Genomic DNA, 25,320 nt, shown 5'->3' with positions numbered 1-25,320 from the left:
GTTCTTATAATATCCACTATTAGCAGAGATGAAGAGAAATGGACAAAGAAGTAAATTACAGGTGAAAGTACAACCTTTATGAATGGCAATTTGGCAATAATATCAAAGCTTTAAAAAAACATGCAATCTGTTTGATCTATCAATTTCTTTTCTAGTTTATATATTTAATTATAACTCTATATAATCATATATAACTAATATTTGCAAAGATTTAGCTACAGTGATATACCTTGCAGTATTTTTTCAAATGGTGAAAAAAGATGGAAAAATATTAAACTTCTGGCAATAATTTATTAGTTAAATAAAATACTACACAATGGAAAGCTAGGCAGCCATTAAATGATGATGTCAAATATATACTTACTGGTATGTAATACATTTGTGATAAGTGAAAAAAGCAAGTTATAAAACAATATTACAGTGTGATCAAATTTTGTGTGTATACTTATATATTCCCTATAAAAAGTATTAATGGTGGCTACCTCTCACTGGTGACTTTTACGTTGTTTATTTTTATGTAAAATAAAGATGTTTCATGAGATCTGCAGGTTTTTTAAAGAAAAGTAACTTAATCAATGTATATGAGAATGCTAAAACAACATAATCAAATCAATGGATTTACTGGGCTCAAACTGCATAACAGATCGTTTTAGCCAAGTAATTTGTACACAGTACTGTTTACAGTTTCAAAGAATGTACAATCCACTTAATAATGTCAGTAAAAAGTAAAAAGCCTTCAATAGCAAAATAGATTTCAAATATAATAAAGGTAAATACCTCTCGAAAAAAATTCTATGATATGGTATAATCATTTAAAACTAGACTATGTGGCCTGTATCCGCACACATGAAAAAATATTACTATACTGATAAAATAGCTAGAGAATGTTCTGACATCTGCCATTAAACCTTTGTTTTTTCCATTCATTGGTCTTCAGCGGTATTCCAAATTCCCAGTGAAAGACACACAGGGTATTGCCAAACACGTTCTTTACCACAGGAAGGGAATGGTAAGGAATGGTCAACTATAAGATATTTTATAAATTTGTAAATCAAACTGCCTTTTTTCTCTCATTCAGCTCTGCACATAGAAAAGAAGTGACAATTTACCAACATTTATGGTTATTTCAGATAGTGTTACCTGAAAAGTACAAAAGGCCTTTTTTAATGGATACGACCAAATCCTTAATTGCTCAAAACTGTAGTTTCAAGACAAACTCCCAAACAGAATCTATAATTTCACAGAACTTTGCCCACAAATGAGAGCAAGGCAGAAAAAGGTACCGACGTCATAGTTCTCCAGGTATCTGGCTCGTTCTTCAGGGCTCATTGATGCAGACTCCTCCAGGAATTTTTTCAAGGTTGATCCAGATTCTGAGAATTTTAAAGATGATAAAACTGAAAAGGCCTGGTATCTCAAAAAGACTGAGACGTGAAAATACTAGAAGCAAGCTAAACATTTTTCAGGTTAAAACCCTTTCATTGGTAAGGAATGTAAGATAAATGACAGGGCTTAAACCTCTGTTTATCAACAATATAGAAGAATCAGAAGGATTAATATTTTCCCTAATAGGAAATATGTACATTCCCATTATAAAAGAAAGAAGGGAAGAAAAGCTTTATTTACTACTTTGAAGAAAGAACTAGAGCACCACCTACTGCTCAATAAGTTAACTTACAACTTATGGAGGGGGAAAAGAGCGGTAATGAAAAACTGTTTACCAAAGTGCATCTTGTCTTTATTGTTGGCAATAGCATGGATTAGTCCAATTGTCCCACAGGCATTGCTGATTGTTTGCTTCATGAAATACACTGACGATGTAACATCTTGTCCCCGAGATTTTATTTTTTCCTCTTCTTCTGTTCTGAATACTTCATACTATTAAAAACAAAAAAAGGTCTACATGTAAAAAATAATTTATTAAAAGGACTCTAATGTAAATTTGGAAAAACTCTAGACATCAGTGGAGATATAGTTAACATGGCATATCTTAATGCAACACAATAAAGTATTTTAAAAAGAATAAAATGGATTTACATATTGAGACTCAGAAATCTGTCCATTATTATAGAGTGGTTTTAGGTCAGTATATATTAATCTGATTCTCAATTATGTTTTAAAAATATTTATATATGCATTGAAAAGTGATAAAGGATATAAAAAAACGTAACAGAGGTTATCTCTGGGCTCAGATATTACTGGAGAATTTTTATCTCCTATTTTTCACATTTCTGTATTGTTATACCATATTAACAAAATTTATACTACTTTTATAAGCATATGATATTCATAACATTAACCATTATCTATAACAACTGACAGTAAAAACAATACAGTACAATTAGGTCAAAAGTGTGTGCTCTACATCTGACTGCCTGAACCATTATAAGCTGTGCAACTCCAGCAAGTTATTTTTTCAATTGTAAAAAGCATTAAAAATAATGAGGTTAAAAAATGAGTGAGGACAGAATAAAACATTGTAAATCAATTACACCTGAAGAAAATGAATTTTTAAAAACTGAGTGAAGAGAAGGAAGAGAATAGAAAGATAATTTATTGTTTTGATGTTTTCCTGTAATTTTCAGATTTCAATAGAGTAGGGAGTCTTACTATATCCCACAAGCAACAGGCCACATCTGGCCCACTGCCTGGTATCACAGATAGAGTTTTAGCTTTGTATTGTCTATGGATGTCTTTATACTAAAAGGCAAAATTAAATAGTTATAGCAGAGATTATTAGGCTTGCAAAGTTACAAATATTTACTAGCTGACCCTTCACAGAAAAAGTCTGCTGACCCCTGCAATAACAGAAATAAATGATGTCTATTAAAAACCCATAATTAAGGAACTGCTTTTAACAACAAATGCACCTATGCCTTAAAAAATAATTTCTGTGAATGTGCTTCTAAATCAAATTTTAAAATATTTTCTGAATAAATTCTGAACCATTAATTCAGGCATATAGCCCAACTGATAAAATCTGAAAGGTTCAATATAGTAAGGTCTTGTGTTGAAATGTTTATACAATCCTTCAGTTTAGACTGTTATTATTGTTGTCTAATATCCGTTCTCCTTGGTGACAAAGCAAAATGAGATTTGATAACTTAAGATTTAATGTTTAGAAAAAAATCCTGAAATGACACAGAGCAGGTATAGCAGAAAAGGAAAAGCAATTATGGCAGACTACAGTGAAAACATAGAGTCAAGAGACAACAAAAATATTAATGAGAGAGAAATGAATTTATAGCTTCTTCACCTGTGATTCATTGGCTGGTAAGCACTACAACGAAACATATTTAAAACACTGTAATTGACTTTATTTAAAGCATAATGAGGTATCCATGACAGTTCCTTTTCTATTAGTATGTTGAAGCCATTCACAACTACATGATCAGTTTCTAAATTAAAACACTGTATAGCTCCTAAAATATCCATAGATATCCTGTGACTTTATTATGTCACTTATTATAAGCTGAAAGAGGGATCTACCAAATTGCAAGAGAGACCAAAAAGTGGCTGATGCCACTATATTCTCTACTTACATAAGTAAGTATAAATACTTACTCATTTCTCTCACATCTTCCCAAGCATTTACTTCATTTTTTACAATGCTGAGCTCATCCTATTATCTCGAAGTTTAAAAAGAAAAATCAGAAGGCTATAGTCTCAAAGTCATTTTAAAATGAGCTTAAAACTTCTGGCTCCAATAATATGAACATCTACATGATTATCATTCTAGAAGAAAGGCTGAAACAGAGAGATCTGAATTTGGATACAGAGATCTAAGAATAGCTATTTAGAATCCCCAACACATTCTAAATCTGCCGATTAAACTGTATTTTAAGCTTAGAGATTTCCACCCAAATCAAGTATTTTCTGAAAATAATGTAAGCCATGTCATTAGTTATATTTACCTCCTTAAAACAAAGATTTGTTTATACATATGTGTGTTTTAAAAATTTACATATTTTATATACAAATTTTCACTAATTTGAATAGATATTTTGTATTCATATATTTTCTAAGACAGATTTAAGATTATCTATTTCTAAAGTATATACATCAAAATGTGATTAAATGTCACACCAAAACAGGTGAGATGCCTGCTTAAAAAAAAAAAGAAAGAAAACTATCCAAGTTTAAAAGACTAACCCAGGGCTTCTCTGTCAATCTACAAATCAAAATCTAAATACATCTCTTTAATAAAATTAGATTTTTAAGATGTCCCCATTCCTAGATTTCCTTATTTTATGCAAGAATAGAATTATTTGTTCTTAAAGAAGAGCATAGGTTTAACTCAACACTGAAAAAGAACTCTGCATTTCCCAGAAAATCTCTTACTTAACAATTACCTTTTCTGTAATAGGGAAGAGAAGTAACACTGCACATACTGGTCTTGGTACCATGCTAAGGAGTTCAGGATCCATTCCATATACATCAACAAACTGCCAGTTAGGATGCAGACCTAATTGTTTGAGAAACTGGGAAAAGAGGACAAAAAATAGGGAAAGTTTTTTTAAAAACAGGGAAATAACCAATGTGTATATACTATGTATCTGATATACAAAAGGGAATGGAAGGTACAAATATTACTGATGTTCAATAAGAATAAAGTAAAGCAGGTTCTTCATGAACTATGTGAGAAGAGAGCAAATTATTCATTCACTTAACAAACACCTGAAATTTATAATTTATTAAGCAAAACTCCTCGCCCCTACCCCCAAAATCCATTACTTTGGGACTGAACAGTCAGGACTTCACCAAACATATACAAGGTGGCTTGGCTGATATCTTAAAACTCATTCTTAAAACGGACTTTTGGACTCTGTGGGAGAGGGAGAGGGTGGGATGATTTGGGAGAATGGCACTGAAACATGTATACTATCATGTAAGAAACGAATCGCCAGTCTATGTTCGATACAGGATGTTTGGGGCTGGTGCACAGAGATGATCCAGAGAGATGGTATGGGGTGGGAGGTGGGAGGGGGGTTCAGGATTGGGAATTCATGAACACCCGTGGTGGATTCAAGTCAATGTATGGTAAAACCAATACAGTATTGTAAAGTAAAATAAAGTAAAAAAAAAAAAAAAAAACCAACTCATTCTCAACATTTGATTTTTAAGGAAATGCATCTAAGTTCTAGTATATAAAGACTTATTTTAGTAGTAAATCAGCATAGTTTATCCTAATTATAAAAAATGATGCTTAAAGACAAATGTTAGATCGATATCACAAGTTTTATCAATGAGCAAAAGAGTATATAAAGCCAAAAAAGTCCAAGTGAATTGTGTGAATACCAGAAAGTGCTTGATATAAAGTCACCTACTGGCTCTCTGACTTCCAGTACACAATGACACCTACTCAACTTCACTGTCCCGCTTACATTTGATAAAACAACTGTAACAAAAGAGGAGTGGTTTCTTGACTCTTGGAGAATTCACAGGGAAATAAAATATCAGACCCTAATCTACTGCAGAGAGAAAAAGAACATAATAATGAGAATGATGTCAATTACACAATAAACTCATATGTCTGTATGGAAAGAAACTGGTGATTTTTAAAAATGCACTATCACAAAATAAATTTTACATGACAGAAATAAAGGAGCAGAGGAAACAAGAAATGTATTAAAAATGCATCATTATACCCTACCTCAAGAATACATTATAGTATCTACTGGTTTAACATTATTGGAGATTTAAAAATAAAAAAGTGCTTTGGGTATTTCTCCTTGAAGAACAATCACAGGTACTTAGATGATAATGAGACTTTGCAAAACCAATGGAAGCCATGCCCCATTACATGAACAGTGTTAGGCATCTCACAGTAAGGTTCTCCAAGAAATGACTTTCCTGATCAAAGGATGACCACCGTCCACATCCCTCCATCTCTTGGCTTGTAGAAGAAACACTACTTAATGATAATATGGTTGGTCAAAAATAATGTCCTTGATATGTTTAATAAGAGACATAGTGAATTTAAAAACTTCTCTTGGCAGAATGTGCTCAGCATCCATGGATTCATTAACACCCTCTGCAACAGTCTGGGGCCAGAGAAATAACAGACTCCTCTAGCTAATACCAATTCTTCATCTGATTCTTATTCATGATTCCAGACTTTAATAAAGTTCAATAAAGTATTCCAAACTACTCCCTCTCCCTCCTCCACTGTCTCTGAAATTCTTAGTCTATGCCCTCAATATTCAATTCTATCTAGAAACCAAAAAAGGACTAAAATTGACTGCAGAGCCCAGAAAAGGAACTACGTCTTATTCATCTTTTTAATCTCATACCATAGACACTCAAGTTATGTTTATGGAACCAGCAACAAATTTGCTGAATTTGTTGAAAACTGTATCACTATTTTAATTTAGTCATCTGTATGTCTGCATATGTCTGTTAAGCTGTCTTAATAATGAATATTTAATATATATTTGGTTTCATTTGTGCCAAGTTAAAGAGGTAGGAAAGATACATTTGGCTTCTAATGTGAAACCAGGCATTTATTTTATCAGCGCCACACACTCCAGATACCAAATACTGCCTGCACAGAACTGACAGCTCTAAAACGCACATGGTCAAGGAAAACTATCATAAACCCTCATAAGATAATCTAAATTTATTGGTTAATTTTATGTAACCCCAAGTCATATTGCTATAAAGTTATAAAATAAAATGTACATGTAAGACAGTAAATTTTCACATCTAGAAGGGAATGGCAAACCACTTCAGTATTCCTGCCTTGAGAACCCCATGAACAGTATGAAAAGGCAAAATGATAGGATACTGAAAGAGGTACTCCCCAGGTCAGTAGGTGTCCAATATGCTACTGGAGGTCAGTGGAGAAATAACTCCAGAAAGAAAGAAGGGATGGGGCCAAAGTAAAAACAATACCCACCTGTGGATGTGACTGGTGATAAAACAAAATACGATGCTGTAAAGAGTAATGTTGCATATGAACCTGGAATGTCAGGTCCATGAATCAAGGCAAATTGGAAGTGGTCAAACAAGAGATGGCAAGAGGGAATGTCAACATTTTAGGAATCAGCAAACTAAAATGGACTGGAATGGGTGAATTTAACTCAGATGACCATTATGTCTACTACTGTGGGCAGGAATCCCTCAGAAGAAATGGAGTAGCCATCGTAGTCAGCAAGAGTCCGAAATGGAGTACTTGGATGCAATCTCAAAAACGACAGAATGATCTCTGTTCATCTCCAAGGCAAACCATTCAATATCACGGTAATCCAACTCTATGCCCCAACTAGTAATGCTGAAGAAGCTGAAGTTGAACGGTTCTATGAAGACCTACAAGACCTTTTAGAACTAACACCCAAAAAAGATGTCCTTTTCATTACAGGGGACTGGAAGGCAAAAGTAGGAAGTCAAGAAACACCTAGAGTAACAGGCAAATTTGGCCTTGGAATATGGAATGAAGCAGGGCAAAGACGAATAGAGTTTTGCCAAGAAAATGCACTGGTCATAGCAAACACCCTCTTCCAATAACACAAGAGAAGACTCTACACATGGACATCACCAGATGGTCAACACCGAAATCAGGCTGATTATACTCTTTGCAGCAAAAGATGGAAAAGCTCTATATAGTCAGCAAAAACAAGACTGGGAGCTGACTGTGGCTCAAATCATGAACTCCTTATTGCCAAATTCAGACTTAAATTGAAGAAAGTAGGGAAAACCGCTAGGCCATTCAGTTATGACCTAAATCAAATCCCTTATGATTATACAGTGGAAGTGAGAAATACATTTAAGGGCCTAGATCTGATAGATAGAGTGCCTGATGAACTATGGAATAAGGTTCGTGACATTGTACAGGAGACAAGGATCAAGACCATCCCAGTGGAAAAGAAATGCAAAAAAGCAAAATGGCTGTCTGGGAGGCCTTACAAATAGCTGTGAAAAGAAGAGAAGCAAAAAGCAAAGGAGAAAAGGAAAGATATAAGCATATGAATGCAGAGTTCCAAAGACTAGCAAGAAGAGATAAGAAAGCCTTCTTCAGCGATCAATAGAAAGAAATAGAGGAAAAGAACAGAATGGGAAAGACTAGAGATCTCTTCAAGAAAATCAGAGATACCAAGGGAACATTTCATGCAAAGATGGGCTCGATAAAAGACAGAAATGGTATGGACCTAAGAGAAGCAGAAGATATTAAGAGGTGGCAAGAATACATAGAACTGTACAAAAAAGATCTTCACAACCCAGATAATCATGATGGTGTGATCACTCATCTAGAGCCAGACATCCTGGAATGTGAAATCAAGTGGGCCTTAGAAAGCATCACTACGAACAAAGCTAGTGGAGGTGATGGAATTCCAGTAGAGCTATTTCGAATCCTAAAAGATGATGCTGTGAAAGTGCTGCACTCAATATGCCAGCAAATTTGGAAAACTCAGCAGTGGCCACAGGACTGGAAAAGGTCAGTTTTCATTCCAATCCCAAAGAAAGGCAATGCCAAAGAATGCTCAAACTATCACACAATTGCACTCATCTCACACACCAATAAAGTAACGCTCAAAATTCTCCAAGCCAGGCTTCAGCAATACGTGAACCGTGAACTCCCTGATGTTCAAGCTGGTTTTAGAAAAGGCAGAGGAACCAGAGATCAAATTGCCAACATCTGCTGGATCATCGAAAAAGCAAGAGAGTTCCAGAAAAACATATACTTCTGCTTTATTGACTATGCCAAAGCCTTTGACTGTGTGGATCACAATAAACTGTGGAAAATTCTGAGAGAGATGGGAATACCAGACCACCTGACCTGCCTCTTGAGCAATCTGTATGCAGGTCAGGAAGCAACAGTTAAAACTGGACATGGAACAACAGACTGGTTCCAAATAGGAAAAGGAGTACATCAAGGCTGTATATTGTCACCCTGCTTATTTAACTTATATGCCGGGTACATCATGAGAAATGCTGGACTGGAAGAAACACAAGCTGGAATCAAGATTGCCAGGAGAAATATCAATAACCTCAGATATGCAGATGACACCACCCTTATGGTAGAAAGTGAAGAGGAACTAAAAAGCCTCTTGATGAGAGTGAAAGAGGAGAGTGAAAAAGTTGGCTTAAAGCTCAACATTCAGAAAACGAAGATCATGGCATCCGGTCCCATCACTCCATGGGAAATAGATGGAGAAAGTGGAAACAGTGTCAGACTTTATTTTGGGGGGCTCCGAAATCACTGCAGATGGTGACTGCAGCCATGAAATTAAAAGACGCTTCCTCCTTGGAAGGAAAGTTATGACCAAACTAGATAGCATATTCAAAAGCAGAGACATTACTTGGCCGACTAAGGTCCGTCTAGTCAAGGCTATGGTTTTTCCAGTAGTCACGTATGGATGTGAGAGTTCGACTGTGAAGAAGGCTGAGCGCCGAAAAATTGATGCTTTTGAACTGTGGTGTTGGAGAAGACTCTTGAGAGTCCCTTGGACTGCAAGGAGATCCAACCAGTCCATTCTGAAGGAGATCAGCCCTGGGATTTCTTTGGAAGGAATGATGCTAAAGCTGAAACTCCAGTACTTTGGCCACCTCATGCGAAGAGTTGACTCATTGGAAAAGACTTTGATGCTGGGAGGGATTAGGGGCAGGAGAAGAAGGGGACGACTGAGGATGAGATGGCTGGATGGCATCACTGACTCGATTAACCTGACTCTGAGTGAACTCTGGGAGTTGGTGATGGGCAGGGGGACTTGGCGTGCTGCGATTCACGGGGTCACAAAGAGTCAGACACGACTGAGCGACTGAACTGAACAGTTAAACACTTTAGTGAAAAAATCTGGACGAAACTGGCAAATTACCTTGAAGGTGTACATTTATTCCATGCCAGCCAAAGCTAAAGAGTATAAATATTACCAAGCTCCAAAGGAGGCAGGTTGTAGTTAGAATGCTAAGTATTTGACTGAAGATACATTAATGATTAAATTAAATATATTAAAATGATTAAAATTTAACTGGAATCATATTTCTCCTTAACTTTTTTCTCATAGTTAATCAAATAAGATTGATTAAAAGAAGTTCAGTTTAATTTGTATATATGAAGTACATCAATGCAACCTTTGTTGAAGATATTATTATGAGTCAGACTCACCCAGAAGTCATCACAAGCACAGAACGAATACTGTGCTGTGCTTAGTCGCTCAGTCGTGTCCGACTCTTTGCAACCCCATGGGCTGTAGCCAACCCAAGAATCCTGGAGTGGGTTGCCATGCCCTCCTCCAGGGGATTATCCCAACCCAGGGATGGAACCCAGGTCTCCCGCATTGCAGGCAGATTCTTTAACGTCTGAGCCACCAGGGAAACCCAACAAAAAGAATAAAAGCAGCTGTTTACAGTAACTACCTCTGGGCAGTGGAAAAAAAGTAGGAAAAAGGCTTTCAACTTTAACCTCTCACTTTTTAAATAACAGAGGTATCCTACTTCTATTATTTAAAAAAAAAAAAAAAAGAACCTACCTGCAGTGTGATAATCGAAAACAGAGAAAGATTAAAAAGAAATTCTCTGAATTAGTAAATATTAACAGCAACTAGAGTGGATAGATTCAACAAATTTGTTGCTGGTTCCATAAATGTAACTTGAGTGTCTGTGGTATGAGATTAAAAAGCTGAAAAAGATGAACTTAACTTTTTATTTTCCAGTATTTTCAAAAAGTGTCATTTTTCCAAAAGTTGGATGTAGTTTCTAAGATAAAATCTACGGAACTGATACACATTTATCGTCTTTAAATTTACAAAACTGAAAGAAAACAAAATACCAGTAGTAAAACTACTCCAAAAAACTCTCTTCAGACTACTCACAAAGTATTCCACGAGCTACAGGCACCTGCACAGACCTCTGTACACAATTATTAATAGAGAACATCCTATTTGTATCAAGTATAATAAAAGGATTTATAACTGCTAACATTAGTCTTCTGGCTTGTTTAAACACTGGATAATAAAATAAAAAAAAATTCTGACTGACTAGCTCACTGAATCTTCATAATGCCACTAATGTTTGGCTTATCAAGAAAAATAATTAATAGATAACGTGCCCCCAAAAGATCTTGGTTAACTCATTCTTTTTAGGCTTTGCGCTAAAGAGAGTATTTCCACTAGATGCAGAGTTCTTTCAATTATGTCAACATTTTTAGAGAGTATCCTGTAACAGAAACTATGCTAGGCGCTTTAATGCACTTCACTTTTACCGCAACTGGCAAAAGAGGTATTCTTACACCCTTTCACCAACAAGAAAACTGAGCCTGGGAGATTCTGTGACTCTGCAAGGTCATGTTGCCAGGACTGACACACACAGCTCTGGACGCTCTGGTACTTATTTACCTGTCTCTCACGGCTTGAAGTAGCTTTCCGTACTTGGTTCTCTAACCACAGCCACAGTGAACTCTCCTCCAGTTCTCGAAGGGTTGACAACCATCATTTACCTTGTTTTTGCATGTGAACTGCACTTCTCTCTGTCGGAAAAACTGTTAGCCTCTCCTTGTCATTTTTAATGAATTCCTCCTTATTCTATAGGTGACAGTCAGGTCAGCAAAAACTCTGATTACATGTATGTAAAAAAGAGAAAAATTAAATCTACCTTTCTTTTAAGTCTGTTCTAAGCCACTTGCTTTGATCTCTAATGGCAGTTCAGGACAGCAATATATTCTGCCTCAATACTAATTTACTAATCTTTTGGGTTATGACAGAAATTATACTTATCCAGTAATTGTGTGATATCACCACTAGTAAAAATATACTAGTAAGAACTGCTGGATGTTACGAGGACTAGGAAAATAACCAAGAGTTAAATGAGAAAACAATGGTTCCTAAAGTCTGGAAATGAGTAAAATGAATTTTAATAGGTATTCAATAAACAAAGAATAATAAAATTAGTTAAGTACAGAACGGGAAAAGAGTAAAAACATTTTATGTGGGGACTCGAAAAAGGGGAATTTAAGTTTACATCACTGCAGGCTCAGTATGGAGGGACTACACAACTGTCAAAATAATGACGCAATGTTGATCTGGTTTAAAAGTTGGATTACTCAGGATAATGTAGTAATCCACTATTTCAACACAGACTATGCAGAGTGAAATATGAATCAGCTCTGAGAGGCCTATTTTATGAAGGATGACGACAAACAGAAGCAGGCTCAAGGAAAGGTGACCAGGAATAATAAGTTTTTGGAAGACATCACAGCTGGAGAATCTGGGCATGTTCTGAGAAGACTTATTATAATCCTTTGCCCCAAATACTTTCAGTAATATCACAAAGGAGCAATTAGATTTATTCTGCATGATTTCAATGGGAGGATGACAAACAACTGGAGGAAGTTACAGAAGAGCAGATTTTGTTTCAATATAAAGAAATATAATTCTTCTAATTATGTATTATACATTATTCTCATTATAATAAAAAAAGACTAAACCACTTCAGTGAGATAGAATACTATCACTGAAATATTCAAGGAAAAGATTCATGACCACAGTAAAGGTAATCTTAAGAAAGATTTTCTGGAGCACAAAACCAGCTATATAAGATTTAGTCATTCTTCCACCCAATAACTATTTGTTGAGATCCCTCTATGGGCCACACATCACTCTCAGTACTTCAGACTTGTCCTTTCTCTCACAGAACTTATATGCTAAGGGTGGGATACATACAATAAACAAGCAGACACAAAAACAAGATAATTTTACAAGGTGATTAAGTATTATGAAGAAAATAAAACAAGAGATAACATCAGTAGAGACTCAGGATGGGTGGTAGGAGGAGGAAGGGACAGTACCTGAATAATCAGGAAAGACTTATTGAGGAGATAACTTTAATATACAAACAACAAGAAAGAATCAGCCATGAAATGACCAAGATAGTAATGATTCAAGCAAAGGATGAGCTATACGAAGACTGAAGCAGTAACAGGCTCGGCACTCAAACGCTGCAGCCCAGCAAAAGTGGGAGACAGGCAGACAGTACCTCCCCATCAAGTCAGAGTAGGCAGCCTGAATGTATTCTAAGGGCAAGCGGTGGAAGGCTGTTTTGTGTTTTGAGTGTTTTAGGCAGGGAAACACAAGTTGTGACTTGCATTTTTATAAAATCTCCTTGGGTAAACACTGGGAACGGATTTTAGGGCAGCATATGGAGAAGCAGAAAAACTAGTTAGGAAGATATTGCTTTGTTCAGACTGAGGTTCAAAGTGGCTTGGGATGCAGCAGTAGAAATGAACAGAATGGGCAGACAGGATAGATTCTGAAAAAAGTCTACCAGAATTGCAGATCATTGGATCTGAAAGATTAGGAAAAAAGAAAAATTCATTTAATCCTTACAATTTTGCAAGATCGGGAGAGGTGGTGAGAAACTAGGGCTTCCCAGGTGGCGCCAGTGGTGAAACACCCACCTGCCAGTGCAGGAGAGACCCAGGTTCCATCCCCGGGTCACGAAGTTCCCCTGGAGAAGAGACAGACTACCTACCCCAGTATTCCTGGGCTTCCCTGGTGGCTCAGATCGTAAAGAATCCACCTGCAATGCCAGAGACCTGGGTTCGATCCCTGGTTTGGGAAGATCCCCTGGAGGAGGGCATGGCAACCCACTCCAGTATCCTTGCCTGGAGAACTCCATGCACAGAGGAGCCTGGCAGGCTACAGTCCACAGAGTTGCAAAGAACTGGATATGACTGAAGCGATTTAGCACCCATGAGAAACTAAGAAACTGAGGTACAAAGAGGTTAGATAACTCCCCATGATCTCAGAGCAGAGATTCAAACCAAAGAAATTAAAATCAATACATGAATGGCCTCTCTAAATTAGTATAGCGGTGAAGAACAATCGATGACATTAACTTGAGCACTGGCTAAATGGCACTACCCTGAAAAGACTAGGGAAGCAGATTTGGAGGAGAGATGAGAGGATATATATCCAGATTTCTTTTTCAGCCATGTTAAATTTGAGATACCTATATCTAAATGGAGATATCAAAGTGGTGGCTGAATATGTTAGTTTCCAATTCCATACAGAAGTCATGACTTGGAGTTACACGGGATCAAACATGTGACAGCGGATGATATCAATGCTCTACAACAGAAAAGATTAGCAATCTAGACAAGGCTCTGAGGAAGTCTTCAGAAATTGGAAGGGACAGGATCCAGCAATGGCACATCTAGGAAGCAGCCAGAGAAACAGGAGGCGAGCAGAATTACCACAGAAGCCAATGGAGTGGGTACTCTACCAAGTGTTGCTGAGAGATCGAGAAAGTGGTGAGAGAAAAGTGAATGCTGGATCTGACAAAGCAGTGATTAGTAAACTTGAGAAAAGTAGTTATTGTGAAATGGTGAAGACAGGAGTGAACACAGGAAAAATTTGCAGATAAAAGTAGCAAGAGCATCTGTGGACAATTTTTTTGTGGAAATTTTACAAAGAAGGGAAACAGAAAGGAGATAGGAGCTAGAGGAGGACAGGGTAACAAGTATGTTTTTCCCAAGAAGGGAAACCCCAACTAACAAATGTTTGCACGTTCATGGCAACTATCGAGCACATGACTTCTAATTCTCTTTCCAACACTAAGCAACTTAAACTAAATACAATAATAAAGTAAATTTCTTTTCCTTCAGCCTCTTCTTGGGCTTCCCTGGTGGTTCAGCTGGTAAACAATCTGCCTGCAATGCAGGAAACCTGGGTTCAGTCCCTGGGTCTGGAAGATTCCCTGGAGAAGGGAAAAGCTACTCACTCCAGTATTCTGGCCTGGAAAATTCCATGGACCGTATAATCCATGGGACTGCAAAGAGTCAGATAAAACTGAATGACTTTCACTTTCTTTCACTTTTGGCCTCTTCAGTAAGATCCACAATTAGGAACATTTCTAGGAAACTGTCATATCAGAAATCAATGGGTCTAAAACACAACAATATTCAAAATTATAAACTGTGGCCATGTAATACTCAAATCACAAAACATAATCAAGATAAAAATCTAGTGTGATCATAAAAGTAAATGCTATGATTACCCATAGCACAGAATTGTCTTCGTAAAAAATGTTATAATTCCTGATGTTTAATTACTTGTAACTTTACACTGGCCTCAAGCTATTAGTTCTGTAAATGCATATATAAACAGAATAGAGCTAAGTTTTTTAAATGATTTTTTTCTGTCATTGAACTGATTTTATTCTAGGTAAGTTCTACCTAGAGTAAGACAAAATATCCTGAGAAGAGATTGATAGCACAGTAAGCAATAAAAGAAATTACTACTTACCACACCTACCAAGACATGTGGTTGCCAGTTAATGTGCAACAGTTAATAATGATCTTCATATAGTTGACATGTGTTAATCATTCCTATACAAACTAGTCAACATTAAAGTGTTTGCTGACACTGAGTACAATGCAACCACCAAATGGTAACAGAGTGAAACCAAGATAAGTAAAAGGCCCAGGGTTCCATTAAACTGAGGAAATAAGAAAAGGTGGGGATGGACATAGTTGTTGAGATTAATCTGTGGCTGTGAGTTAATTCAATTTCTATTCATTTTTAGATTCTCAGTTCTGCCACTAACACAAAGAGAATAAAGAAACAACTACAAAACTTTTGGTTAAAGCTGATCACTTTTTAGATACTTGTCCACTCTCCCACTAAATGTGCATTACTTCTTTAAATAATAAATTTAAAACAAACGTAATCACACCAAAGTATGCCAGAAATTGTACAATCATATACTAATAATATCTTTCTCTGTTTATGTCACTCAGAATGGCCTCCTGTTACCATTCAGGGAAAATGTTTTTCCTGATGGTCTTCATCACTGTACCATTAATTTTCTCCACAGCACTTATAACAATCACAGTTTTCTTTTTTTTTTTTTTCACTTACTTGTTTATTGTCTGTCTTCCCAAAGGACTGAAAAGCAGAAAACCATAAATGTTTTCATCACCAAATATAACCAGCTCCTGCTCAGATACCTGGTATTCCAAAAGGTGTCCCCCAAATATTATTTAATTTATGTGAATAAGTGAATGGATTTCATAGTCTACCAAGATCTAAGTTTCCAGTTATAAAAGCTTCCATCTTATTAAGGTAACAATATTGTCTAAAAATGATTGTTTTTAAGTCTGTTGATAGTTAATAGTGAGCCAGCTTTACAATACCAGAATAAACAGTTCTTAGGATATACTATCCTTATTATATATTGCCGCATTCTCTTTGCAAATATTCGGTAGAGGATTTCTACATCCATGTTCATGAGGGATATCAGTCTGCAGTTTTTCTTATTATAGCTTGCCTTGCAATGCTGGTCACAAAATTAGTTGGGAAGTGGGCCCCCTCTTCTATGTTTTTGTAGGACTGGTATTATTTCTTCCTTAAATGATAATCTCGAGAGACAGAGAAGCCATTTGAGAAAATTCAACATTGATCCATGATAAAAAAAATCTCAGCAAACTCAGAACAGAAGGGAAATTCGTTAACATAATAAAAAATATCTACCAAACCCCTACAACTAACATATCTGAAGATAAAAGATCAAATGTTCTCCCTCTAAGATCCTGAACAAGACAAGGGTGTCCTCTCTCTCTCCATTCTACTCAATTTTGTATTGAAGGTCCTAACCAGTGCAACAACAAGAACGAATAAAAGGCATTCAGACTGAAAAGGGAAAAATAAAACAGTCTAATCACAGAGAATATGACTGTCTATTTAGAAAATCCCAAAGCATCTACCAAAAACAGCCACTAAAGTCAGTGAATTTAGCACAGAAGTAGGCTACAAAGTGAATATGCAAAAATAAATTCTATTTCTCTATACAGCAATAGACAACCAGAAAATAAAATTTTAAAACAGTATCATTTACAGTAGTGTCAAAAAGTCATTAAATACTTAGGTATAAACAAACAAAAAGTGCAAGACCAACATGCTAAAACAACAGACTACTTTTGAAAGAAATCAAAAAAGACCCAAACAAATGATGAGATGCACTATCTTCATGAAATGCGAAACTCGATACTGTTAAGATGTTAATTTTCTTCAAAATGTACCTATAGACTTAGTTACACATTCACCATCCAAATCATAGCAGAATTTTTTGTATAAATTTCTTAATTTACACAAATCTTTCCATCAGCTTTTCAGCTGATTCTAAAATTTATATTGAAAGACAAAGAAGCTAAAACAGCCTAAACAATTTTGAAAAAGAGTGAAGTTTAAGAATTCATACCATTTATTTTCAAGATTTACTGTAAAACTACAATAATGAAAATGGACACATAGATCAATAGAACAGAGTCCAGATATACGGCAAATTGATTTTTCACTAAAGCTATAGAAAAATTGAGGGATTAGGTCTGAAAGATATATGTTTCTTTCCTATGGCACTAAATCAGAAGTTAATACTAACTTTTTTGGCCTCAAGATTTTTCTTAACAAAAGCATTAAAATGTTGTGTGTGTGTGGGGGGGAAATGAACAACAAATGCCAAAGGGGGTAAAACAAAAGAAAATTAACACTGATTGGAAAGGCCACCTTAATAATAACATAAAAGATATATGCTGTGTTCCAAGCTTTGTACATTTCTAGATTAGTAAATAAAAGTCGACGCACAAATGATCATTTCAAAAATGCAAAATAAAGCTGAATTAAAAAATAAAGGGTTTGTTGACCACCCTGAGATAAAGCATTCTATCTGCTTTCTTTATATAAGGAATTTTCTACAACCTTTCAAAACCAAAAACTAACGAAGTACCAAAAATAATGAATCATTATTCCTTGGTGATGAATAGGAAGGTTAAGGAGGTGGAAAACTGTACCATATGATAAAATAAGAGAGCAGTAAAAAGTAAACCTGCTGTTGAGAATGAAAAAGAGGATAAGACAAAATACACCTAAGCAAATAAAAAGTTTATACCTGGTAGTATTTATTGTCCTTTTAATCGAGTAGCTGGGAGAGGTTCCCTCTTCCCTCCCCATCCAACACCCAAACGAATTTAAAGAGTTGAAGGTGGCAAAGATGACGTGGGAACTGAGCTTTCCTATGGCATAAAAAATAGAATTCCACTTTTAAGGAACTGGAAGAGAAAGGGGGTGTGGTAGAAAAGAGAAGTTGACTTGATGGGGCAAGAGATGACTGGAAGATGGTTTCACGGAGCAGGTGGCGCAGGAAATTACAAGGACTGGGTGGGCGAGTTTACAAAGCTTAGAGTCAGGTACTGTAAGGGAAATTAGTCACCTGGAAGGTATAGGGGTGGGACAATTATGGATTCGGCACTAGCAGGAGGCAAGACTTAGAAGGAAGAGAAATAGGAATACAGGGTGAATGTTCCTCAAACATCTGACCCCGAAATCCCAGGAAACGTGATGACGGGGAATAGGACCAGAGACAGCTGGGAGCATCTTTCCAGGAACCAGGTGGGATGGAGGCGGCCATAAAAAAAAAAAAAAAAAGGCAAGCCTAAAGCTGAGCAAGAGGAACCCGCACGACGTTAAATCCCAGACTCCAAGGGAGTGCGGGGCTGTAGGCAGCCAGGGAGGGCTCCCAGGTCCCGAGCGACAAGACACCTCACTCACCTGGTTGGTGACCTGAAAACGAAACAGAGAACACGATTTAGCGACAAACTGCCCGGGACGAGCTGCAACAGCCCGGTCCCCTCCGCCCCTGCCCGCGGCCTTAGGCCGAGACCGGAGGCGCGCTCACCTCGGGATTGGCCTCCAGCGGCAGCCAGCGTTGACCCTCCATGGCCGCTCCGCCCGGCCCCTCTCCAGCTCTGACAGCCGCCGCCGTCTCCGCCGCCGCTTCCGCCCCCGAGGCCCTGACCTGGGACTGTCCAACCTGCGCCCCCCGGGAGGGGTGTCCTAAGACGAAGAAAAGTTTAATGACACTCTAGGTCCTTGTTCGCTCCCCATAGAACCATAATTGAAGGCTTAAATTTTAAGTTAAGAAACGATGAGATATTAAAAAACGTGAGCCAGCTTCCTATTGCAGAAGGGAAAAGAATCTTAGCTCGCTCCACAGCTCGCTCCCCTCACGCTTGGACTCTTCCGAGCTCAAGCGTCCGCTCGCGTGCCACGCATGCGCCAAGCGCGAGTTTAGGACCTCGTGCTCGCCGGCGCCCTCCCATTCCTGCAGTCGGCCCGCGGCGCCAGGGGACGTGCCGCTAAGTCCTATTCATCGAGGGAGGAGCCGGGCACTGCCCACCAGGAGGCCCCACAGCCAGAGGGAGACGGAGTCATGCCAAGAAGCTCCTTTACCACGGTACAGAAGTGATGTCTTGGCCTTGCCTGCTGTTACAGAGTGGAGGATATTTGTATGTACCTACTGACTCGATGGACGTGAGTTTGAGTGAACTCCGGGAGTTGGTGATGGACAGGGAGGCCTGGCGTGCTGCGATTCATGGGGTCGCAAAGAGTCGGACGCGACTGAGCAATTGAACTGAACTGAACACAGTTCCTTTTGACAAAAAATGTCGAGTACCTATTATGAATCAGACGCTGTAACTAAGTGTTGGATACAATAAGCTGAGCTTACCATAGCGTGAAAGAAGTGGGCAAAAGAACGAAGAATCACAGTACATGTGATACGTGTGTGATAATGTTAGCATAAGGTGGATGAACCTACAGAAAAAGGCAGCTAAAGGGGGAAGGGAGTGTCCAGAAGGCTTCCTGGAGGAGATGGACAGCTGGAGTGAGCCCTTAAAAAAGTAGATGTTAGCCATTCAGAGAGGAGGGTGCTCTGAAGAAGGGAGAGTGTGTACTGTGGCTACATACAGAACCTCCAAAACTGAAGGGCAGTGGTTAGAAGTGACGCTGGGGAGAGAGGCAGGGACTTCCCCGGTGGCTCAGATGGTAAAAGAATCCGCCTGCAGTGCAGGAGACCAGGGTTGGATCCCTAGGTCTGGAAGATCCCTGGGGAAGGAAATGGTAACCCACTCTAGTATTCTTGCCTGGAGAATTCCATGGACAGAGGAGCTTGGCGGGCTACAGTCCATGGGGTCACAAAAGAGTGGGACAGGACTAAGTGACTAACACGTTCACTTTCAGCTGGTCCAAACATCAGGGCTTCATTCTGAAAACAAGGGGGAACCTCTGAAGGATTTTAAGAAGGATTTTCATCTCTCTTTTCGGGCTGTTAATTCCGTAAGGCCTGAAGTACTGTCTTTTTTTTTTTAAATTCTTCACATTGTTTTCCCCAAAGCCTAACCCAATGCCTGATACACAGTAGATGCCAAATAAATATTTGAGGAATGAATGGAATAATCAGATATGCAGAAATGCTATTTTCAGTAATGTGGGAAATTTGCCAGAGTAAAATGATGAGAGACTTAACTAAGACAGTAGCCATGGAGACGGAGGGGCAGACACAGATTAAAGAGATTCTGTTGGAAGGCGGTATCCTTCTGTTGAGCCGTGGTTGTCAATGATGACACCAGAGGTCTGACCTGGGATAGAGTGTATTACTGCTGCACCCAAGAGACGAAAAGCAGGAAGATGAGCAGTTAGGGAGTGGGGAAAAGATTATTACATTGAGTTTGCCTTGCTTGAGGAACTTCCAGCTCTCCCACCTATGTTCTCCTGGCCACCATTCTTCAACTTCCAAGGAATTTCCAAGAGTCCTCGTTCTCCTTATCGATCTGAGATACTGTTGCTATGTCCACCCAGTTGCGAGTTGTTAAATCTGAGATGCCCAGCTCTTGATGAGCAGCCACAGTTGCATCATCACTTCAGTTGCACAGCCAGGCTCTTAGTGGCATGCCAGGGGCTGTTTGTCAAATGACTTGTTGTCAGGGGAATGATGTTGTTCCGGAATCGTGAGGTCCTGCACTCTGACTCTCCTTTTATGGCTTGCCTAGGACTCCTGGCAGCATGTACCTCTCTAGTGCCATTGGATCTGCTGAGACATAGGGTCAAACAGCAGCTTGCATTCCAGCATGGACTTGCTGCAGAGTATTGTCTTGCTCAGGGACCTATTCCAACTGGCAGCCAGCCATATCACCCATAAATGTGTTACACCTGTATTCCCAAATGAGGCATTTGCTGCCTCCAAATGCCAGAAACCCACCAAGTGCTCCGTTTTTGCCCGTTAAGAGAAATTGCAGGGTGCAGTAGCCAGTCCTTCACCTTGAAGAGGTTGTCCTCTTATGCCCTAGGCCTTTCGACCCATAAAAACTTCATGTAGTAGCCTCTGAAGTTTGTAGGATTTAACTCCCAGCCTCTGGCATGTATGCATGTATCCATAAGGCCAGTACTTTTTAAACTTGAATATGCATACAAATACCTGGGGAATATGAAATGCAAACTTTGATTCAGTTAGTCTAAGATGGGGCCCATGATGTATTATTGGCCCCCATGTTTGGGGGTTTTGTTTTCGTTTCTTTAAATGGAAGTAGAGTTGATTTACAATGTTGTGTTCTGTTCTGGTGTACAGCAAAGTCATTCAGTTATACATATATGTAAGGCCCCCATTTAAAAATTCTCCCTTTATCTATACCCTTTGCCATATAACATTGAAGTGTTTTCCACTAGGAGCAAAGTAGTGTCAATTCTCATTATTCATAGGTTCTGTGTTTTGGTTTATCTATTTGTCTACATTTATTTGTAACCCCCACATCACTATGCATGTCACTTTCAAGGTCATTTACAGACACGCCTGGAGTAGCAAAAATATTGAGTTCCCAGCTGACGTCAAGCAAGTCTGTGCTCTGCCATCTTGTTTGAAGTCTTGTATTGGCAATGAATCCTTTATACAGTCTATTTAATGCCATATATATATGTATATATATATTTGCAATTTTGTGCTTTTTGTTGATGATTTCACTGTATAGAAAGGCCCCAAGCATTGTGCTCATGTGCTGTTTTGTATTCCCACACACAGGAAAACTGTGACGTGCCTTGTAGAGAAAATACATATATTAGGTAAGTTCCTTCAGGCATGAGTTATAGTGTTGTTAGCCCTGGGATCAGTGTTAATGAATCAATAATGTAGATTAAATGTGGTGACTTTAAACAAAAATATACATAAAATGTATTGATCGGTTGATTAAAATGTGACCAGAGGCTCACAAGAACTTTTTCCCACAAGGAGCAATGGTTTGACATTTACTAACTCAGTGTTTGTGGTTGCTTTATAATGAGAATCAACTGTATATCTCCCTACTTCTTGACTTTGAGTTCAGCCATGTGATCTGTTACAGTCAATGAAGTGGAGAAGAAATAATGGTATTCCAGTTCCAAGTCCAGGCCTAAATAAGCTTCTGCTTGCTGTTTGTACTTGTATCATCACCTGGAGCAGAATGAGCTTGGGCCAGCCTGCTGGTTCCAGGAAGAGAGTAATAGACACTTGGAACACAGCAGAAGCACCTCAGCTGAGCCCAGCCTCCACTGGCCAACCCACTGCTAACCCCCAAGACATATAAGCTAAATAAATGTTTGCTTGTAATATGACATTGGGAATTTGTGGGGGTGGTGGCCCCAGGGTTTATACAGCAACACCTAATTGCTAGATCTGCCCCAAATTTTCATACTCAAATTCAGGGGAGTAACCAGGTGTCAGTTGATACAGCTGCCCCAAATTCAAATAACCAAATAAAAACATGTAGTTGTTACCTCCAAAAATGTTATTTCCAACTTGACTATACTCATAGTCTTATTTTTCCAGAAACTATTAAAAATTCAGCAGCTTCTATTCAAACACATCAGGAAGTTTTTGACAAATTGATGTTTGATGTCTTAATAAAAGCATTTGAGACCCTAAAACTGCTCTTATTTTGTCAAGTTCTTGTATTCTGAGGGATCTGGCAACTTCTCCAACCTTGAACTGAAATAAGCAACCTTTTTTTTTTTTTTAAATTATTTTTTTAGTTGCAACGTGTGGGATCTAGTTCCCTGACAAGGGACCGAACCCAGGGCCCCTGCATTGGGAGCGAGGAGTCTTAGCCACTGGACCACCAGGGAAGTTCCCAACCTTTTTGTTTTATTTACTTAAGTCTACTCACGTTTTTGGAAATTGTAATTTGGTTGATTTGTAAGAAGACGTGGAATTTTGGTCCTTCTTCCAATAACCCATATTTGCCTAGTGGTGTAAGTTTACAGCCAACCTACTGTTCTCTTTCCTGCTTGGTTCCATTCCTGGTAGCTTTCTGTTACGCAAATCACAGCATAATTTTTTAAAAGACATTTCACATGGTGTTTGAACATAGTATGTACACAGCCAACAATACCCATAATTCAATAGAAGTGTTGAATGGCTATAACCAAGTTCATGCACACACCTACAAAAACAGCTGAGTCACACCTGCTGCCTGGCTATCTGCCATTGTAAGGAGCCATCTGATGCAACGTGCAGTATGATTTCTGAGGAGTCAAATGAGAAAAAATATGCAGCTAACAATTGATGAAATCCGGGATTTCAACACCTGACTTAATCAAATAAGTTTGGCAAAGCAGTCATAACTAGCCCAGGGAATCTTCTAAGACAAGGCTCCACCCGTCTTTCCCTAGAGCTATTGGAGAGGGTGTTTCTCTGCACACCTGTAACTTATTCATGGCACACCACTATGATTACTGTCTTATATTATTTATCCCAGTAGGAATATGTCCAGCTTTCTTTATGTGTAGAGACCCTGTCATATGCCTTTAGCCTGTGTTTCATTGCCAAGCAACCATCCTAAAACATAGCCTTTTTGCAATACTCAAGCATCACGGACTCGATGGACGTGAGTCTGAGTGAACTCCGGGAGATGGTGATGGACAGGGAGGCCTGGCATGCTGCGATTCATGGGGTCGCAAAGAGTCGGACACGACTGAGCGACTGAACTGAACTGAACTGAAGTGAAATGAAGTGAAGTCGCTCAGTCGTGTCCGACTCTTTGCGACCCCATGGATGGTAGCCTACCAGGCTCCGCGATCCATGGGATTTTCCAGGCAAGAATACTGGTGTGGGCTACCATTTCCTTCTCCAGGGGATCTTCCCAACCCAGGGATCGAACCTGGGTCTCCTGCATTGCAGACAGACGCATTTTTGGCCTCATTTGTCGGCAGTACGGATTAAAAAGTGTACCCCCAATAAAAAAACATGACTAGCGTAACATTATCATGTTTCTATAAGCCAGGCATTTAATCTATCAGGTTTCCTTTTTTAAAAATGAGACTCTGTAAGGGCTGATGCTGAAGCCGAAACTCCAATACTTTGGCCACTTGATGCGAAGAACTCATTTGAAAAGACCCTGATACTGGGAAAGACTGAAGGCGGGAAAAGGGGACGACAGAGGACGAGATCGTTGGATGGCATCACCGATTCAATGCACATGAGTCTGACTAAACTCCGGGAGTTGGTGATGGACAGGAATGCCTGGCAGTCCATGGAGTCGCAAAGAGTTGGATAGGACTGAGAGACTGAACTGAGCCCGCATTGATTTCTAACCAGTCTGCGCCGCCACAAGTCTGCGCTTGCGCAGAGGGCGCTGTGGGCGGCAGACAGGATGAGTCCATGTCTATGGGATAGGTAGGGGGCTGCGGCATCCTAAAGATAGTCGCTCTTTCCCTGCACAGGTTATATGCCAAATATTAAAACCTTTTCCTTTACATTATTTTCTTTATTACTGTTCGGCTCCATAAAGCTGATGTCTTATTGAGACTAAGGAGAATAATACAAAGATGTTTCTATCCTCCCCCCCCCCCACGTACGCTGCGTGGGCCGGCCTCGAGGGGCGGGGAGAGGAAGCGGAAGTGTTTGTGGCTTCTGGGAGCGTCCACTGGAGTGCATGGTGGGAACCCTGAACCGTGCTATGGAGGAGTCCAGTGAGCCCCAGTTGGATGCTAAGTCCAAGGTAAGGCCTGGCTTGAAAGGAACTGGGGCAGCGGGCTCCGAAGCAAGAAAGACTGTTCCCTGAATTGTGTTTTCTGCTTCCATTTCAGGTCACCAACCAGGTGAGTGAGTGGCCATCCAGTCCCGTCCTCCGCCTGGCTCTGCTGGGCAAGGGACGGGAGACTGAACCTGACCCTTCGCCCGCCGCCGGCAGCTGCGGGACGATGCCACCGTGAGCCTTTCCTAGCACCCCCCTCTACCAAGGCCTGTGTCCACGAGCCCCTGAGTTTCGTCCCGCCTTCCTGATTGCATCTTCCACTTTGCTCCTGAGGTTGTAGCCACTAATCTTCCCCCAACCACTCCAGCCCGAAGAGTACAGACCAGATGTTAATCTTCCTTGATTAAGTGCCGTTGATTCGACTCTAGGTGCACAGTATTTGGGCATGTAATATATACAGAGAAGAGATTGTTAAAATTTACAAAGATAGCACCGCAAACATTTTCTTAGCCCTTAAAAAGCAGTTTGTTGAAGATGAAGAGTTTACCTCT

General features: G+C 39.0%; 2 protein-coding genes across 6 annotated transcripts in view; one reads left to right on the top strand and one right to left on the bottom strand.

Moving 5' to 3' along the window:
• Positions 1-25,320, bottom strand: part of UCHL3 (ubiquitin C-terminal hydrolase L3) — a 112,414-nt gene that overhangs the window by 33,922 nt on the left and 53,172 nt on the right. The window contains exons 2-5 of one of the 2 annotated variants that reach the window (XM_069601772.1): positions 18,652-18,824; positions 4,353-4,481; positions 1,722-1,878; positions 1,288-1,373 (exon numbers count right to left, since the gene is read on the bottom strand). In XM_069601772.1, coding sequence (XP_069457873.1) covers positions 1,288-1,373; positions 1,722-1,878; positions 4,353-4,481; positions 18,652-18,708 — 429 coding nt within the window. In that variant the 5' untranslated portion in view covers positions 18,709-18,824. Of the gene's footprint in view, positions 1-1,287; positions 1,374-1,721; positions 1,879-4,352; positions 4,482-18,651; positions 19,114-25,320 lie in introns of those variants that run through there. The other variant, XM_069601771.1, reaches the window with a different exon arrangement.
• Positions 19,095-25,320, top strand: part of COMMD6 (COMM domain containing 6) — a 27,842-nt gene continuing 21,616 nt past the window's right edge. For 2 of the 4 annotated variants that reach the window (XM_069601775.1, XM_069601774.1), the window contains exons 1-2: positions 24,017-24,793; positions 24,882-24,893. In XM_069601775.1, coding sequence (XP_069457876.1) covers positions 24,728-24,793; positions 24,882-24,893 — 78 coding nt within the window. In that variant the 5' untranslated portion in view covers positions 24,017-24,727. Of the gene's footprint in view, positions 19,225-21,840; positions 21,882-24,016; positions 24,804-24,881; positions 24,894-25,320 lie in introns of those variants that run through there. The other 2 variants (XM_069601777.1, XM_069601776.1) reach the window with 2 other exon arrangements.

Source organism: Ovis canadensis, chromosome 10 (assembly GCF_042477335.2).
Source record: "Ovis canadensis isolate MfBH-ARS-UI-01 breed Bighorn chromosome 10, ARS-UI_OviCan_v2, whole genome shotgun sequence".
Taxonomy (NCBI): Eukaryota; Metazoa; Chordata; class Mammalia; order Artiodactyla; family Bovidae; genus Ovis; species Ovis canadensis.
This window is presented reverse-complemented; position numbering and strand designations above follow the sequence as displayed.